Below are 20,256 nucleotides of genomic sequence, written 5' to 3'. Positions count from 1 at the left end.
TACATACTTCTGTTATTTCTCTTTGCCTTTAAAAGACATTTGGATACCAGCTGAGGAATGAAGAGTTTGGTCTTGATAAAGAGTTTCAGGCAGTAGCTAGCTGGCAGATCTGGTACTTTGGGTGGTATGGTGGAGGTGCTGTCTTTCTAGTAACTCTAAAATCACTCCTCCACCTCTGACCCTGAAATGGAGGAGGGCTGGTGATATTATTGTTGTTGATTAAATGAATTTTGAATCTCAGTTGTGGCAGTGTTTTAAGGTTATCTGAGAGCCTTTTCAAAATAAAAGCCTCAGCCTTTTGAGACTTGCTGATTTAGATTCTTTTGAGGGATGCGCCCCAGAAAATCATTTTTAATGGCTTTGTAAGTGTTTCTGAAACAGAAAAACAAAGGTGTCTGAGAACCTATAAGGTAAAAAGAGGAAAAAAGGATGGTTAACATGTAAAGATTGTACTAATTACTCATTTTTGTGAATTGGTCATTACCACTTGTGCCTAATTGTGATGTGGTATCATAAAAATTATACATGCATATCGTCAAAATGCATAATTTCACTTGAAAAAGATTGATTTCATCTGTAAAGTGTGAAAATCAGATGAGGTGTATTTGGTATAGTTGGTTTCAGAGATGTCTTATTGCTTTCTGTTCAGCTTTGTATGTGTAGTTTTTTTTTTTTTCCCCATTTATTTTTATTAGTTGGAGGCTAATTACTTTACAATATTGTAGTGATTTTTGCCATAGATTGATATGAATCAGTCGTGGATTTACATGTGTTCCCCATCCCGATCCCCCCTCCCGCCTCCCTCTCTACCTGATCCCTCTGGGTCTTCCCAGTGCACCAGCCCTAAGCACTTGTCTCATGCAACAGGGCTGGTGATCTTTTTCACCCTTTATAGTATACTTGTTTCAATGCTATTCTCTCAGAACATCCCACCCTCGCCTTCTCCTACAGAGTCCAAAAGTCCATTCTGTAACATCTGTGTCTCTTTTTCTGTTTTGCATATAGGGTTATCATTACCATCTTTCTAAATTCCATATATATGTGTTAGTATACTGTATTGGTCTTTATCTTTCTGGCCTTACTTCACTCTGTATAATGGCCTCCAGTTTCATCCATCTCATTAGAACTGATTCAAATGAATTCTTTTTAATGGCTGAGTAATATTCCATGGTGTGTATGTACCACAGCTTCCTTACCCATTCGTCTGCTGATGGGCATCTAGGTTGCTTCCATGTCCTGGCTATTATAAACAGTGCTGCAATGAACATTGGGGTGCACGTGTCTCTTTCAGATCTGGTTTCCTCGGTGTGTATGCCCAGAAGTGGGATTGCTGGGTCATATGGCAGTTCTATTTCCAGTTTTTTAAGAAATCTCCACACTCTTCTCCATAGCGGCTGTACTAGTTTGCATTCCCACCAACAGTGTAAGAGGGTTCCCTTTTCTCCACACCCTCTCCAGCATTTATTGCTTGTAGACTTTTGGATAGCAGCCATCCTGACTGGTGTGTAATGGTACCTCATTGTGGTTTTGATTTGCATTTCTCTGATAATGAGTGATGTTGAGCATCTTTTCATGTGTTTGTTAGCCATCTGTATGTCTTCTTTGGAGAAATGTCTGTTTAGTTCTTTGGCCCATTTTTTGATTGGGTCATTTATTTTTCTGGAATTGAGCTGCAGGAGTTGCTTGTATATTTTTGAGATTAATCCTTTGTCTGTTGCTTCATTTGCTATTATTTTCTCCCATTCTGAAGGTTGTCTTTTCACCTTGCTTATAGTTTCCTTTGTTGTGCAAAAGCTTTTAAGTTTCATTAGGTCCCATTTGTTTATTTTTGCTTTTATTTCCAATATTCTGGGAGGTGGGTCATAGAGGATCCTGCTGTGATTTATGTCGGAGAGTGTTTTGCCTATGTTCTCCTCTAGGAGTTTTATAGTTTCTGGTCTTACATTTAGATCTTTAATCCATTTTGAGTTTATTTTTGTGTATGGTGTTAGAAAGTGTTCTAGTTTCATTCTTTTACAAGTGGTTGACCAGTTTTCCCAGCACCACTTGTTAAAGAGATTGTCTTTTTCCATTGTATATCCTTGCCTCCTTTGTCGAAGATAAGTGTCCATAGGTCGTGGATTTATCTCTGGGCTTTCTATTTTGTTCCATTGATCTATATTTCTGTCTTTGTGCCAGTACCATACTGTCTTGATGACTGTGGCTTTGTAGTAGAGTCTGAAGTCAGGCAGGTTGATTCCTCCAGTTCCATTCTTCTCTCTCAAGATTGCTTTGGCTATTCGAGGTTTTTTGTATTTCCATACAAATTGTGAAATTATTTGTTCTAGTTCTGTGAAGATTACCGTTGGTAGCTTGATAGAGATTGCATTGAATCTATATGTATGTGTAGTCTTCATAGCAGTTAGTTCCGTTTCTTGTTTTTGTTTTTTTAAGAATATGTTTTCCTTCTCTAGTATTCCCCATATAACGCCTAACTGAAATAAAATCTTCCTCAGGAAACAAGAAGACAAAAGAAAACATTGAAGAAAACACGCAAATTTGTTGTTGATGGTGTAGAAGTAAGTGTAACAACATCAAAGATAGTTACTGATAGTGACTCCAAAACCGAAGAATTGAGGTTTCTTAGGTGAGTAGAGAAACAGCATGATTTCATCTGGTTTTGTGACTTCTCAGGTCTCTGCAGAGTCTGAAGAAGAGAGAAACGAGTAGTCTTGGTTAGTTTTGGGTTATTGTTTTATTACTTTTCCATTGGAAGAAAATGTTAGTTTTCAAGTTTCTTCTTGTAAAGCATTAGCTCAATGGCGTGATTTTTACTCCTCTTTTTCTGTTGTCACTATTAAATTTTATCAGACGTCAGGAACTTCGGGAATTAAGATTTCTTCAAAAAGAAGAACAGAGAGCCCAACAGCAGCTCAACGGCAAACTGCAGCAACAGCGAGAGCAGATCTTCCGACGCTTTGAGCAGGAGATGGTGGTAAAGTCTTGGCATTCTGTGCCGTTTTGTTCATCAGGAAACTTACTGCCTAAAAAATTCACTGCTGAAAGATTTTAGAACGTCTTCTCTGTTTACTAGGTTTCTCTGGCTTTGTGATATGTTTTTGGCCTTTGTCTCTTTGGTGTTGTAGATGTTTTCTTTTTCTTTTCTTCCTGTTTTTGGCTGTTTGCCTGACTTACAGCGTGTTGGGTGTCTTCATTTTTCTTGATTAAGATCTGTCATGAAAACCTGGAATCATGAAGCTAATAGATGGTTTGCAAATTTCTGTAGCTGGACAACTTTTTATTGCTAAAATTTTACCTCTCAGAATCCAAGATTTTAAGCTACTCCAGAGCAGTTGTCTTTAAAATTGGTTGAGTGTTAGAACTTCTTGGGGGATTTTTCAAAATATGCTTACTTCTCTGGCTACTACAGTTAAGTTTCCACATCCCTTTTCACAGCTGCTAGAGAAGTTAGTGCTGACTTGTCAAGGGTAATTGTCACTGAGTCTTTAAATTTTTACTTTGTGTCCAAAGTTGGGAAAGGAATTGTTAATGTGATATAAAATTTCAATAACTTATGTTGAACATCTAGCTTAATGTAGGTTAGAAAAAAGAATCATTTGAAATGTTATAGGATTCATGATTGATTATAGTTCTTATGTTTTATAATTTTAAGTGGTAAGGATTGTTTTGTGTGAAGTTTGGCATTGCTGATTTCATTTGTTGGGTCCTAACTGAGAATTCCTAAGGAAATAATGAGCTTTTGTTTTCATTGAGTATTTTTACAGTATATTCTGTTTTTTCAGGACCTTACAAAAACTGTGTTTCTCCTCTCCCTATATTTTCCAAAATATTTTGCTTTTTAATTTTTCAAAAGAAAACAGTTTACAAATAAGTACCTATGTCTAAAATTGCAGTCTTACTCAAGTATTATATAAACAGGAATCTTTTGTTGAGAGAATAGCTTTAAAATTCTAAAAGATTTGTTTCAGTGAAATAGGACGTTTATTTTAAGACTCTTGATGAGGAAGAGTAAGTCTGAAAATGACAAGTAATGGTATGTTTTTAAAATAGACTTCAAATATGACCTTTGATATATCAAAAATCGTATAGGAAAAATATTGAAATTTTTCTTACTTTAGTATTTCATAGCAATTGGATATTCTTCTGGATATAATTTTTGAGTATTCTATACCTACATAATAGAAAAAAGTATTTTCCTTATTAGAGAAAAATGAAAATGCTCATCTTTTTGGAAAATTCTAAAAACATATTTTAGTGAATTTGACTTGTTCAGTATTGCAGAGGGTACATATTTTATCACTAAGTTTAAATGCCAGTTATCAATATGTGCTCTTAGTAAACATTTTCAGTATAATAAGTTGATATGAGCGTTAATGTTAAATGATCTTGAACTACATCATTTTACAGAGCAAGAAACGACAATATGATCAGGAGATTGAAAATCTAGAAAAACAGCAGAAACAGACTATTGAACGTCTAGAACAGGAACACACGAATCGCTTACGAGATGAAGCCAAACGCATTAAAGGTGAACAAGAAAAAGAGTTGTCCAAATTTCAGAATATGTTAAAGAACCGAAAGAAGGAGGTAAGTGTAACTACCCTTTTCAGTGTACACGTGTTTAAGGAATAAAGAATAATACTTGTTAGTTAAGTGGGACTCATTTTTTTTTTTTTTCAGTCTTCCCAGCAGTCATGTAGGGTAGCAGTAAGGCCAGATGTTACCTAATTTTACTGCCAAAAAAACTGGAGTAGAAAAGGTTTTAATGACCTTTTCAAGTTCACAAACACACAGTAAATATCCAGCTAACCCTTGAATCAAGACTTCAAATTGAGTCTAATCCATTTTCCGTTTAACCTATCATTCCTCCTTTATTAATGCAACATTTAAGTCCTGACATAGTGATGTTTTTTCAAGAAAACATGCTATGATCTATTTGCAGGTGGCAACAGTATTTCAATTTAGTATTTATTTGCAGTATTTAATTCATGCTTAAAAATTATTTTTTCCTGATTATCTTGAGTACCTTTCTCAGATACTGTGTCCAAACAAAAGCTGAATAACCTGAAATTTGAAATAATATCTCCAAGTTTATCAAATTGTGAGATACTTTGAAGAATCACAGGTGGAAAATATCTGTAAAGTCATTTGACTAGAAGGAATTTTTTCATTTTTCCTGAAACTGTTCCATATTGTCATAGAATCTGTTGTATGGTATTATTTACTATGAAAGATTGTCATTGTTTCAGAAAGAGGATTTACATATTGTATTAGTGTGTCTTTTTCTTCCCAAATTAAAATAAAACTAAGAGAACTTTTACATATTAGCAGTTTTGAGAGATAATTTTATAATTTATTCTGTCCCTTTAGTGTAGGAGAATTTATCTTTTAATGATATAAAAGACCCCTTGGACAATATTATGATCAGATTAATTAGTTTTGGAGCAAACTAACATCAGCCAAACTAGTGAATACATTTTCATTTTTGTTGCATATCCCCAATACTCAGATTCATTGATTTTTAACAATGAAATGCAGAAAATGGAATATCATATTGCTGAACTTCAGGATCTGGTTTTAAAAGGATAGAATCAAATATTAATAGTACATTCTTTGATTTCTCTAGGTAAAGATGAGTGAAATGTTATATAGCCATTTGATGTGGTTTCCGTTTCTAAAAATTACTGGTTTGTTACTGTTTATTTTATTTCATATAGGATTGCTTTATATACCATGATGTATGACTTTACTGAGACCAAATGTTAATATTTCTTGAAACCATGGATAGATGGATAGTTTTTATTAAAAGGTTGTTTTCTAATATCAGATTAAATTTTAAAAATTTTGTAGGTAAATATATGATTTAATTTTAGAGAGAAAAATGTTTCTAGTTACTGTTTTGGAGTAGGAGAGGTTTAGCCATCGAACGTGTTTGAGATCGTTGCATGCATATTTTAAATAATTATGTATTTTTTTCCTTGTTGCTAAACTTCTTGCATTTGGGGAGTCTCTTCTTTTTAATGGTGATTTGGTTTCATGAGAGATTACTGATGGAAAATTTTAAATACACTTGTTAAATCAAAATCAGTCTCTTTCACAGACCATAAATGGCATGTGGTGATTTGGAATCTGGTTGCTTTTGGTGCTTCTACTTATAAACACATGATTGTCTTTCATAGTTGGATTACAGATTTGTTCTTAGGTGGAATACACATCTTGGATTTTGAAGTGATTAAGAGAAGGAGCTCTAAAATACACTTTATTTTATAGTATACTTTATCTGGTATAATAAATCATAGCATACTAAACTTATTTTTTGAGGGCTTATATTACAGATTTTAAAGTTGACAATTGATTTTGGCTTAATTTATCAGCAAAGGAGAATGTTATTTTAATTTGACCCCAAAGTTGTCAAATATGTTCATTTTTATTACACCATGTATAAAATGGTGTTTTATAAAAAAAGAAAACTTAAGTGTCCATTTATTTCTCCTTTGTGTTATTCTAAGGCTTATCATTGTTTTTCTTTTGTTCTCATTAAGTGGATTTCATTTAGAATTATCTCATTGGTTTTATCAAGCCAATCATGAAATGTTGTAGTTTTATAAATGAATGCCGTTAGTTTTCCTTATATCCAGTATATCAAACAGTGTCAATAGATAATGTCAATAGATATGTCTATAATTTTATGATCTTTCAAGGTCAGTTGGGTTTATCACCTTTAGTTCAGCATCAGTGCTGCGAGTAATTCTTTACTGATCACCTTTGAATCTAAAGAGAGAATGATATGTAGGGATAATTAAGCAGCTAATTAACCTTTATATGGTGTAATGTCCCTTTCTGCACTATGATTAAGCATGTTCTATCCTTTCATTCTTTTTCTTCAAACTAACACCTGTGCTAATGCATGTTGAAAGGAACTTTTTAACAGCTTTATCTGACTTGTAGCTTGTCTGCTCACATAAATGCTTGCTGTGGAGAAAGTATTTTTCCCCACCTCCTGCATGCTTATACACTGTAGGTTATAAATGAAGTGGAGAGAGCACCCAAAGAGCTGAGAAAAGAGCTCATGAAACGCAGGAAAGAGGAGCTTGCACAAAGCCAGCATGCTCAGGTAACAGCAGCAGCTTAATGCTACTAAAAACAGAAAGCGGCATTATTCTCACAGCTCAATAAACCATGGTTAAAAGGGTAAATTCTGTACTTATTATATGATGTTGACATCTCCTCAAAGGGTCGCAGGGCATTCTTTATGTAGTACTAAATTCACACTAATGGTGACATTTAAGTTGCTAATATGAAACTAAGTGAAATGTTTGGAAAGCTGACTGCAGATGAAATAAACGTGTATGTTAATGTATAATCCACTGTATTCTTATTTTAATCGTGATGGAAGCTTACATTTTTAAGTGGTAATGTCAATGTTTGATAGAAGACTTTTAGGACAGAAAAATATAGAGGGTGAGTATATAAGCTTTGTGCATACAAAAAGGATGCATATTACAAGGCCATTAATTTGGGAATTCCCTGTTGGCCTAGTGGTTAGGATTCTGGGCTTTCACTACTATGTCCTGGGTTCAATCTCTGGTCAGGGAAATAAGACTCCACAAGCTGGTAAATGATAATGTTAAATGGTAGATCAAACATTTATTACTATTAAACTCAACAATATAAGCTACTTAAAACCATATTTTAAATATTAAGTATGTTCTTTTTGATTCAGAATCTAGCAGTTACAAAAATAGACAGTTGTCACCTAAGTAAACTTGATTTTAGGTTATGATAAGGCTGAACCTGTTAATGGATGAATTCTTTACAAAACTAGATAAATTGGTATTTTTCAACAGAGTTTTCTAGAATTACCTCACATTACTCTACGAGGTCTTTTATACTTGGGATCATCTTTCTTTAATTAAGTTTGTACTCAGCCTGGAGGCAAAGAGAGAAATGAGCTCAGTTTGTAGTTACAAATGTTAATGAAAGGGAGAAGAGACATGGATTATTTATTATTTGTTGCTTTAAATTACCTTTTTAATGTGGGTTTTTATGTAATTTAAAAAGTTGGTTCCCAGCCATTTGAATTTTATAGATTCATGAAAAGGAATATAGAAGCCAACAGAAACATTTGGGGACCGTGACCAGTGCGTTGCCATTAAAATTCTTTTTTTGTTTTTTGTCAGGGCAGTTTATTTGAAAGTGTCATTTACTTGTCACCATCTTTTCAAACGAGGAGTTATTTTGATACCATGAAAAATAAGAAATATATCTTGAAATTTAAAAATTTTAACAAAACTCGTCTATTTAAATAAATTTAGTTTTTTTTTTTTCTTTTGAGTCAAAGTTTTGTCTTAACCTAGTATGGGGAATTACTACAGGCACACCTCTTTTTATTGTTCTTCGCTTCTTTGTGCTTTTGCAGTATTGTGTCTCCCCCCCACCCCCAAATTGAAGGTTAATGCAGCCCTGCATCAGGCAAGTCTGTCAGCACCATTTTTCCAACAGTATTTGCTCGCTTCGTGTCTCTGTGTTACCTTTTGGTAATGCTCACAGTATTTCAAACTTTTTTATTATATTTGTTATGGTGATCTCTGATCTAAAATATTTGATGTTACTACTACAACTTACTGAAGGGTCAGGTAATGGTCAGCATTTTCAGCAATAAACTACTTTTTAATTCAGGTATGTATGTTGTTTTTTTCAGACAAAGCTATTGCGTACTTTATTTAATAGAATACAGTATAGTGTAAACATAACTTACGTATTTGGGAAACCAGATAATTCATGTGTTTTGCTTTATTGCATGGACTAGAGGTGAACCTACAGTATCTCCAAGGCATGCCTGTCGTTAAGGTGATGCTAGCAGACACAGGGTTCCTGTGTGTCACAGACTGACTTCACCTGTATGCACTCGCGTAACCTCACAGCAGAGGAGGTGGTTACTCGTATGTCCCTCATTCTACAGGTGAGGGAACGAAAACACAGGAGGTTGAATGACTCTCCAGGCTCACACATTTGGTTAATGGTGGAGCTGGAATTCTCGTCTAGGCAGGTCTGCCTCCATGCACTGAACCAGCATGTCACCCTGCCTCTCACATGTAAGCCACCTGACCTGTGCCGAGTCCGAACTCTCACTGGCTTGGCCCAGTGCTTGTTAGCCCTGTCTTACTGATAGCGGAAGAGGAACACATCCACTTTTGGATAATTCGGATTTCACACCAGATAACAACAATTTGGTTTTCCCTTGTAAAGGGATATGGAGTTTAATTCCAGAAGACAATATGTCAGACTTTATAGAATCGAGAGTAAGAATTTAGTGTTGAATGAATCAGGTGATCCAGTGCTTTAATAGTGCTTTAATAAAACTTTGTAGGTAATTTTTCATACAGTGTGAGATGCTAGCCTGTATTTTCGACTAAAGCTAAAATCAGTAGTAAATTTCTTTCTGTAAATTTAATGACAAATTTAGTAATTAACTGATTTCAAAAGTATTTATATTTAGCTACTGCTTTTGATGAAGATGCTAACACTTGATAACTTTACAGAGTCTAATATTTTAAACTTTTTAAAGACTATGCATAATAACCATATAGACATGAAACTAGAATTTATTTGATAATCTAGTCCAGTGGTTTTCAGACTGTACTCCTAGGAGCTGTTGAGTTTGGAAGAAGCACATTGGGAATTCTTCAGAAATGAGAACAGTAGAGCTCTGTACCCCTACTTCCAGAGCAGTACCACTTTTCATCTGTTTTATAAACAGATTTTTTTGGCGAGTTTTTTAAAAGAGTTCAGCTGGTTTAAAAAGCAACAGCAGCAAACTGGAGGTTGGAAACCACTGATTTGGTTCAAATCCTTCATTCTATAGGCCCTTTTGTTAACTGACCAGTTCCAGGCCTCAGGAAGCTCAGCGTTTGTATAATCATTCTTTCCATTTACAAAGTCATTCAGCTCTGTTCTCACCTGGGAGGCGCGTTGTATTCTGATCCACAGGGTGTTGCTCAGGTCATGATTCAGTCTTTTCAGTTGTCATCTTGTGCAGTCTTCAACGCCCAAATGCAGGACGTAAGTCCCCCGTGCCTTACTGGAGGATGCCTTCTGTTTTACCTGCTTTTCTTTGGCTCACATGTGCCTTTTCACTGTTAGTTTCATTTGTTATAAATCTAGAAGATTGATAAATGACAATGTCAATAGTAATAACCCGACATGAACTTTATAGTACAGTATTCTTTGAAGAGTTTTCACATTTAATTCTCACTGCCAACCCCCTAATATGGGGGTGGAATGTACCCATTTTACAGATGAAGAAATCGAAGCACAGAAGACTAAGTGATTTGCCTAAAGTTGCAAAAGGGATTAGTGGTAGAGCTGTAACTAGAACACTTCTACTATAGTGTTCTTTTTTCTGTCTACTCCACCACAGATTTTAATCTGAGATTTTCATCTTTTTTCAAGAAATGTCTTTCTAATCGTTTTTTCTGTGTTTTTGCACATGTGAGAAATTGAATGAATGCTGTGATTAGATTTTTATCTTTGTGTGAAGTGACGTTTTGATTGCTTATATGTTTATGTAGATGTTTTAATTATGGATATGGTCAGAAAAGCCATGTTAAAAGTGGTGATTTCAGTTCCATTTAGTTTTTATTATTCAAATTGTCCCATTATGAATAGTGGGTTGCTATTCTCCATGTTGTAGTTTTAAATTAAGTGTGGAATTCCAGGCTGTATTCTTTCTCACAGTTTCTCTGGGGAAATGAGTAGCTTATTTAACACTGTAATTTTTGTTCGTGATGTTTGGTATACACAACTGGAGTAGATAGAATACAGCTTGATTTCAACCCCTTCTTACCCCTCTCCTGAAATTACTTATTTATCTTTATTATTGACAGCCATTGGACTCTATCGTTTTCTTAAAGAGTAAGCAAAATGTTATTTTATGATGAGAGGGAGGAATTAATGAATTACAAACACTTTTCTGATCATTACCATTGTACACTTTTGTTTTAAGTTAAAATGATCAAATTCTGTATTCAAATAGTCCCACATATCAAAATTTTTCCTTATAGTTTCCTAGAACCCAAAGCTGTATTTTTAACGTTTACAGTTATCGGGCTAACAAGATTCCATATCAGAATTAAAACTTGTACATTTAAAGGGCACTCATTTTACAATTTATGTGTCCATTTTGAAATTGTTACGCCTAGTGATCGAATTGATCTGTTGTTATTTTATTAAAGTGAATGTAGTTTGTGCAGTCTTTTTGGAATGTAAGATCACTTTTCTTTTAGATCCTAAGTAATTTCTAATTACAGGTTCCACTGTGAATGTATTATACTTGGCTTTTGAAGTTAGGAACTTGAATGAAAGCTCAGTGATACTAAATTTTCATTTCTTTTATGATAATATATTAATTAGCATGTAAGGGACCTTTTGATCTTCCCTGTAGCTCAGATGGCAAAGAATCTACCTGCAATGTTAATAAATAGGAGTTAACTATGTTGGTGTTGAGAAAGAGGACAGATAATTGTGATGGAAGTCAAATCCTAACCAGATTTAAAATCAATATAAAGAATACCTAATGAATAAGGGACCCTTTTAGGTACTTTTAAGCTTTAATATAAAAAATCAGTTGCAAATATTTTGACTGTGTAATCATCCACACTCTGCTTAATTATTCAAGCCAGTAGCTCAGTAAGGCAGCTGGTGTCTTTGAAACTCTGAAGATTAGGAAACACTTCCGTAGTTTATGTGCCTTGACTCTTACCTGTTGATCTTCATTTTATCTTCTGGAGGAGCATGGTGCTAGTCTGCCAGCTTCTAGATAACAGTCTTCACTCTTTTTTTCCCTCTCATATACTGGCCACTTCAGGGCATGCTTCTGCAGTTCTCTGTCATTCACTTTGAATCTTCATTTCTGGATCCTTTTGTTCCTTGCTTTGAGTTCTCTGTGGTTTACTTTGGAACTTTTGAAAGTATGTTACTGAGGGAAGGGGCCCACTATGCTTTATAGGGACTGACAGAAAACCAATTTGGGATCAATAGAGTGGAAGCTCCTTGAAGGGAATACTGTCTTTTATTGATTTTAGTAGCCATGTAAGTAGTACAGACCCCAGCATTTATTAAGTGCTTGAAAAAGGTTTTCTTTGAACTGAACTCTTACTTTAGACAAATACAATAATATAACCAAAAATTGCATTGACAAGAAATGACGTTCACTTTTTTAATGGCACTGGTTTATACAGTTGACCCTTCAACAATTTGGGTTTTGGGGTGCTGACCCTCCACACAATCAAACATTCATGTATAACTTTACAGTTGGTCCTCCACATCACAGTTCCACATCTGCACAGTCAGCCAACCACAGGATGTTTAGGACATATGTAGTGGAAAAATCCACCTTTATTTGGACCCATGCAACTCAAACCTGTGTTGTTGAAGGGTTCACTGTATTTACCTTTTTATTTTCACATAAGTACTTATTTGTCCAATCTTTTACACTTGATTTCCTTGTCTAAATGTAATATTTATATTTATGATAATTTGGACCAATTATTTTTGTCCACACATATTTTTTAAAAGTTATTTATGCAAACTAATGATAAAAATACTGAACAAAAGAAAATTTTTGATGTATCTGCAGGTTATATTGTTTATTAAACACGTTTACATATAGAAATTTTACAGTAAAATTAGAGAATCAGTTTAATTTTTATTATAAATGATATTTACTATAAGAAAAGAGAAGCTTGAACAACTTACTTTGTTACAACTGCTTATAAGATAGGATGGAGATTTTGCAATCTTATTAAATAAAACTAATTAGCCTTGTAATAGTCATTGAGTTCTTTTTTGCTGTGATAAAGTTATGTGACTGTAGTCAAATTGGCATTTGCAATTTTTTTTGTGTAAATGTGCTCAGCATTCATTTTATCTACCAAACTGACAATGTACATTGTGTCTTTTTTTAATGACATATAAATACGTTTCTTGTCCCCGATACAAAAGATCATAATGGATACAAAACTCGACTGGCAGTTGTACTACTTAGAAATGGTTGACTAGTCTTTCTGCTGCTATACATTTGTATTCGTGCTAAAATACAAGTCACAATGCAGATGAGACAGCAGCATTTGTGACAACAAATTAACAGGATGTCGTGGATGGTAAGACCTGATTCTTATCTCCAGAGAATCAGTAGTGAGAGAAGCATCTTGAGGAACCCTGCTAGACTCACTCTGCATTGAAGACCAGGCTGGTAGTGATCCAGGTGCTGCCAGACTCTGTCCAAGGCCTGAAAAATGGTTCCAAAATGAATCCTGAGATTTTATCATCTCTTAGATACATAAAAGAGATGATAGAAGGGGTTATAGGTGAAGTGCTGCTTCAATCCTAAATCTCTAAATCCACACTCAAATTGATAAGACTATCCCTTGAGCTAATCACAAGCTACCGGAACTGCGAAATGAGTGCTAGAGATCCAACTGGTTACTTGCAAATTTTGCATTTCTTCAATATGGGTATTGTTACTGTTCCATCCACAAATGTATAATCTAGCATAGCAACCATAAGTCCCTTTAACCTTTCCTTTCCTTATATAGTAATTGAGGGATTTTAAAAAAAGCATAAATTTGGCATTTGAGCAAATAGTATGTATTCAGTAAATATTTGTTGAATGAGTGACTCCCAAACATGTTGGTGGAATTCTCTGATTATAAGGAATTTTGTTTGTAGAGTTTTAAAATGTAGCTCTCTTTCCTGTTTCTAGTTCTTGCTTCTCTAGCAATGCATTATTTCTAAGTCCTTAAAGTATGGCTCTTTTTAAGGCACAGGCTGGAGATACAGAAGCTGTCTTTCTCTGTTAGTATAGCCATGGTGTTGCTTCCTAACTCTGGTAATAGAAAAATAGAGACTTTAAAAGCCCCAACTCCTGTTTTACTTGTTTGTTCTTTATCGCCTCTCTTCCTAAAAGTCATTCTTTTTCATTTTTATTGTAGCCACACTCTAGTGGATTGAATAGTCAGTTTTAGAAGGTGTAAAGTTACTTTTTTCTCAAAGATGTCAACATAATTGGGCATTTTAATCATTAGTAGTTTATATAGATTTCTTTTGTATGTATTATTCTTAGTAGTGAGTTCACAATATTAAATATTCTAGTACTTTCTTTCTGGTCTTGGGTGATGAATATGTTATGTCTATACTGTATAATTTTGGTGATTTTTAAATCTAGTTAACTTTAGAAACTTGGTTCAGAAATCCTGTTAATCACTGATACATACAGCTGCATAGATAAATGGATGTTTTGCTCTATAGATACTTACTAACTGATGGTTAACTATGTCTATTAGGAACAAGAGTTTGTTCAGAAGCAACAACAAGAATTAGATGGCTCTCTGAAAAAGATCATCCAACAGCAGAAGGCAGAGTTAGCCAATATTGAAAGAGAGTGCCTGAATAACAAGCAACAGCTCATGAGAGGTATATGATATATGTGGCATATGTATATACATAATATGTCTTGAAACATTGCAGAGATATACCTTGGAAATTATTTGAATGCTTTTTTTTTTTTTTTGCTGGAGTGGTAGAGGGAAAAATAGAAAGGTAAATAGGAGGAAAATACTTTATAAGATTCAGATCTACTGCAAGACATAGAATTCCTTTATGGCAATAGAAGTGAACAATAGAAGTGAAGTAAACATATAATCCCTAAAACATGTTTTTGTCCAGGTGATGCTGGAAATACACCAGAGTAATTTTATGTGCTCCTTATACCCTGTAATGGTATACTTAAATGGCTACATGATAGAATGGGATTTTAAGCACTTATTTCCTCGAACAAATACCTTGGGTATTTTTTCTTTCTCACTGAGATGATTAAATGGAATTTTAGTGTTAGGAGTGGGGCATTCTTTGTTTACAGGACATTAGAACAGAATGGGAAGTGGTTACGGATATTATCTTTACATTGGTAATATTTCTTTTATAGCTCAGAACGTCTGTGTGTATTAATTAGTGTATTAGAACACTTTTATGTAAATATTAAAACAAGGACCAGAGTACATTAGTGAAAAGAGCAAAGTGACATTTTGAAAATTACTTTCTCTTTCCAGCTCGAGAAGCTGCGATTTGGGAGCTTGAAGAACGACACTTACAAGAAAAACACCAGCTGCTCAAACAGCAACTCAAAGATCAGTATTTTATGCAGAGACACCAGCTACTTAAGCGACATGAGAAGGTTAATGAAAGGAAATTTGTTCACTTTTTTGTTCATTTTAAAGTTTGCAGAGCTGTTTATTTTTAAAACTTATATTTTTTACAGAATAAGTTTTATCCTTTCTTTTGCCCTAAAATTTCTTTGATGAAATCTGGAGTAATTAATTATATGTTGATCATTATTACAAACTTCCTTTCTCCAGATTCCAAGAAAGGTAACTAATAAACAGTGCTTAAAGACCTGTTACACATTATAGTCTTCATTTTGTCTCTCAAAGGTAGCTATTTTGGCTCCTTTTATGATTCAGATATCTTAAAAATGCGGACTCCCCGTATTTAGTATAAGAGAGTCAACATAAGACTCTTATTACTATTAGCTTTATTTTTCTTATAAATTTCTTTCTTTTTTTTTTTTTGCCTAATGCTTTGCTGATCAGTATGTAACAAGGGAGAGAATAATTTGGGGAACAACAGCAAAATGACATGTTTGAGCATACTTGTGGGTACTGGGTATTAAATTATGTCTATATCAGTGGATTCTGAAACTTTCTTAGGAAACAGAACAAATGCAGCGTTACAATCAACGACTCATTGAGGAGTTGAAAAACAGACAGACTCAAGAAAGAGCAAGACTGCCTAAGATTCAGCGTAGTGAAGCCAAGACTCGAATGGCCATGTTTAAGAAGAGTTTGAGAATTAACTCAACAACAACGCCAGATCAGGACCGTGACAAAATTAAACAAGTAAATAAGCAGATTGCTCTCTTCTTTTTTTAGGTGTAGAAGTTTTGGATGGTCTTTAGAAGTCCCACATAATTGTGTTGTAAACATTGGAGCCACTTTGGGCTTGTTGATGTTCACCGTTGCTCTGTACACATATGGTGTGTCCTAGCTCACTCTCCTCCAGTGCTGGCCACAGAGGGCTGCTGTCTCCCATGCCCCACACAAGATCCAGGGCTAGGTTGATCCTAAGACCGGCCCTGGGAATAAGGTGATTTGACCAGCTTTACAGTCAAACATACGGCCTCACTGTACTTCTGTAGGCACAGTTCCCACACACAAATTAACTGAGGTCACTAAACAGATAGGAGAAACGAGGTTTGAATCAGGAATCTCTCCTTGCCTCCCTACCCCCACCAAAGCCATGATGTAGACTCCAGCTTTGAGTCCTAGCGTATTATTACTTGTAGCTTTAGTTTATTGTACTTTAAGCTTTGTTAAATTCCTTAATTACACCTTTGGAAGATGCAGAAATTACATTGCCTATTAACCATATTTATCTTTTGTTTTTCTTTTTTATAGTTTGCTTCTCAAGAAGAAAAGAGGCAGAAAAATGAGAGAATGGCCCAGCATCAAAAACATGAGAATCAAATGCGGGATCTTCAGCTGCAGTGTGAAGCCAACGTTCGCGAGCTGCATCAGCTGCAGGTCAGCTCCAGAAACCAGAAAGCAGAGCTGGTAGCAGAGACGCAGCACCAGTGGCTGGTTTTGAGGAGGTGATAGGTACTCACAGTAAGCCGCACGTGGCTTGAGAAGATGCCAGGACTTAAGGGTTTTCTTTCCTCTGTAGACCCAAAGGAAGATCAGTTTAGTATCACAGGCACCTGTTGAGATTTTCTACAGCCATGATTAGTATAAACATGAAGCTAATTTATGATATAAGAAGTTGCATCTTTCAAAAGTACTATTGAGAATTTGTAGTATATTTTGCAAAGAAGATGAACAAAGTTTTGAAAATGGTGTAGACTGTTTTGTTATGTTCTGAATTTTAAAATTCTTTTTATTTCAGGATAAATAGTTCATTTTCTTCAAGGTTTTTTAAAAAAGTGATAAATATATGAGAAATTTTCTCCTAATATATAATTTCTAAAATGTTTACAATTTCAGAGTAGTGTATTACATTGTGGATATCGTATATACTTGCTTAATTTTCTAGAGCAGAAGGTAGTTTCTGATCCTGTGTTCTGGTACCATTGGATAAAATGCTTGCAGGGTGCCGTCTGAAGTGTCAGTTTTGTGAGCAAACCTTAGAATGAAAAATCAGGATCAAACTAGTTCTTTCTAGTCAAGTTCTTTTTATATGGTAAGTAACAGGTCTAGCCTCTAAACTTGCAAAAGTGAAACTATGACTCATTTCATAATTCTTGGTCCTTGGTGGTTGGAAGAGAATTTCAACCTCAGTAATTGCTTTATGTTTGATGAATATATATATTTTTTTATTTTGGAAGATAATTGTATTTGTGAAAAATTGCTAACGTGATCTGAAATTTTTTAAATTCAAACTTTCTTTTCAGAATGAAAAATGTCACCTCTTGGTTGAACATGAGACTCAGAAACTAAAGGAGTTAGATGAGGAACACAGCCAAGAATTAAAGGAATGGAGGGAGAAATTGAGACCTAGGAAAAAGGTACTTTTAAAAGCTTTAAATAAAATACACTTGCATTCATCCATGCCGCCGTCCTCCTGGCTGTTGACTCCTTACCTAATATGTGTCAGGGACAGGAGACACAGAGATGAGGAGTCCAGGCCCAAAGGTTCAGAATCTAGTTGACGCGCAGCTGCAGATCAGTAGGAGTGTTTCTCTGAAGGAGGGAAGTACACGTGCAGAGTGGAGTAGCACAGTGTACCAGCCACAGAGGAGGAATACGTCCGTCTGCCCGGGGAAGGCAGGAAGCGTGAGAGAGGAGATGCCCTGTGAGCCAAATGAGGCTTGATGGATGAGTAAGAGCTTGCTGGGCGGACAGACAGATTGGAGTGGGATGGGGCAGTTTAAGTACAGAGAAGGGAAAGAGTGAAAATGATGTGTGCAGGAATCATATGTAGCTCCCTGTCATGGCAGGGTGAGAGGGAGTGTGTGCCTGTGTGTAGGCATTAGGGAGGGAGAGAAGGAAGGGATGACAGCTTAGTCTGGATGGGTGACCTGGAGCCAGATTATAAGGCCCTTAGGTGCTGTGTTCATTGACAGTCTAGTAAAGTAAGAAAGGCTTCCTACCCCACAGCCAGCCAGCCATCTTCTTTATGTGCACTTGACTCCCTGCTAGCCTGGCCCAACTGGTCAACCATTTGAACTCTGTCTTTTCTATTCCTTATATGATTCTTAGCTTTCAAACTTAAACCTTTATTTTCTCTTGGGCTTCCTGCCTGCTATCCATTTCAACCATTCCTTTCTTCCATTCATCCAGTCAGTTAATCAAGGAAATAATATTTAGCTCCTACCATGTGCTAATAAAACTTTCTAGAACTGACGGACTCAGCTGATAGTGTGGCTTTTTAACTTGAATTTTGCTTATTGTTACATTTTTGAATAGGTAGTACATTCATGTGTTTCTGAACTCAAAGGGTACACACAGGGATGAAAGTGAGAAGTTCCTTCTCCAGTTCCTCCTTTCACACTTTGAAGTCTAGCTTTCACTTTAAATTCCTCTCCAGTTGAACTGGTTGACAGTGATCACAGTCCAGTGGCATTATCCACCTGTTATTCTTAAAAGTTCTCACCTGACTTTTGTGACATAGTCTCTTCTTTTTCTGTGCTTTTTTTTGGTCACTTTTCTTTGTCATCCAGTCACCTGAAAGGTAGACATTTCCCATTTTGCATTCTTACCTCTGCTCTTTGCATGATGACCTTATAGATTGTCCTGGCTTCAGCTATTGCATATTTAAGGACAATTCCAAAACTTGTATAGAATACAAATTCTAAAGTGATACAAGTCTGGGTTCAAGTCTCAATGCTGACACTGATTAATTTCTTCTCTTAACACTTCTGAGCCCCGTTTTCCTCATGTGTAAAATGAGGATGTTACTGCCTCCCTAATTGGTGTTGTTAAGACAGTAAATAGAAGCTATGTGTGTACAGTACTTGTCAGTTCTTGTACAGTACTTAAGATTTGGTCAGGATCCAGTGAATGTTTGTTATTGCTATAATTTTATTATTTTTATTATTGGTTCATGCTCCCAGTTCTCATGTCCCATCTGAATGTCCCATTCCTCCTCATTTTATTCTTTCTGTTCCATTATCATCTCATCAGAGGTTTCTTTTTTTGATGATACTGTATAAAATAGCTTTAGTGCCCACCTTGAACACTCCTCTGTCCCCTCACCTTTCTTTGTTTTTCTTCATGATATTTATCAACACCAGACATTTGTCTTTATTGTTTGTCTTCTCTGACCAGAACGTAAGCTCCTTGAGGGCAGGGGCATCATATCTGTGTTCACTCTTATGCAGCTTCTGGAACAGTTCCTGCACATTGTAAATGATTAGTACATGCCTGTTGAATGTTATTCAGTGTTGACTAAAGATTGTAAATTCAGTGGAGGTAAAACTAAACTCAATAACCCTTTTCATTCATCTCCATCTCACCTTTCCCCTCTCTCCACCATCAGGTGTTCTTTGCAGTATTCCTGTTCTCTTAACTGACATCTAGGCTAGAAACCTGAATTATCTTTCATTTCCATCAGACCCCACATCAGTCAGATAACGAATAATTTGGACTCTCATTTCATAATCTTTCTTTCCCTTTGCTGGCTTCCTTCTTAAAATTGTTAGTAATGTCCTAATGGCCCGTCTGGTCTCTTGTTCCCTTTCCTTTCTTCCTCTTTGCCTGCCGTCACCAGTGTTTATCCTCAGGAGCATCTCTGATGCTGTCATAGTGGTACTGGTAAATCTTTAGTTTCATCAGAACAGAATATAAACACCTGACTTGGACTCTGAAGCCGTCACGGTGCCACACTTGGGCCACATCAGCCCTCCTGACTTGTCTCCCACTCACCGCTTTGTTCCCAGCTCCTGACCCAGTACTGCGTGTAATCACCATTACTCACAGCAGCTCCAGTTTCCTGCCTCTGCATTGTTTCAGCTCGCTCTCCCTGGGGTGTCTTCCCCATCCTGTCTGTCAAATTCTTATCTTCCCATTGAAACTAAGCTCACGGTTTTCCTCTTCTGAGAAACTTGCCTGTGTCCTTCCATCTTTTCCTGTACTTTGTTTTCTGCAGGACTTCTCCTGAGTCACTTGTCCACAGAGTAACTGATAACCTCAGATACTTAGCAAG

The 20,256-nt window shown here is 35.7% G+C and overlaps 1 protein-coding gene across 2 annotated transcripts in view; it reads left to right on the top strand.

Moving 5' to 3' along the window:
- The window catches only part of SLK (STE20 like kinase), a 58,152-nt gene that overhangs the window by 33,747 nt on the left and 4,149 nt on the right, over positions 1–20,256 (top strand). Inside the window, exons 10-18 of one of the 2 annotated variants that reach the window (XM_043475505.1) lie at positions 2,496–2,626; positions 2,851–2,974; positions 4,408–4,587; positions 7,022–7,114; positions 14,343–14,472; positions 15,108–15,232; positions 15,765–15,953; positions 16,512–16,637; positions 17,504–17,617. In XM_043475505.1, the coding sequence (XP_043331440.1) occupies positions 2,496–2,626; positions 2,851–2,974; positions 4,408–4,587; positions 7,022–7,114; positions 14,343–14,472; positions 15,108–15,232; positions 15,765–15,953; positions 16,512–16,637; positions 17,504–17,617 (1,212 nt within the window). The remainder of the gene's footprint in view (positions 1–2,495; positions 2,627–2,850; positions 2,975–4,407; positions 4,588–7,021; positions 7,115–14,342; positions 14,473–15,107; positions 15,233–15,764; positions 15,954–16,511; positions 16,638–17,503; positions 17,618–20,256) is intronic. The other variant, XM_043475506.1, reaches the window with a different exon arrangement.

The sequence above is a fragment of the Cervus canadensis genome, chromosome 8 (assembly GCF_019320065.1).
Source record: "Cervus canadensis isolate Bull #8, Minnesota chromosome 8, ASM1932006v1, whole genome shotgun sequence".
NCBI classification, from domain to species: Eukaryota; Metazoa; Chordata; class Mammalia; order Artiodactyla; family Cervidae; genus Cervus; species Cervus canadensis.
Note: the sequence above shows the minus strand (reverse complement) of the source record. Positions and strands in the feature narration are given on the sequence as shown.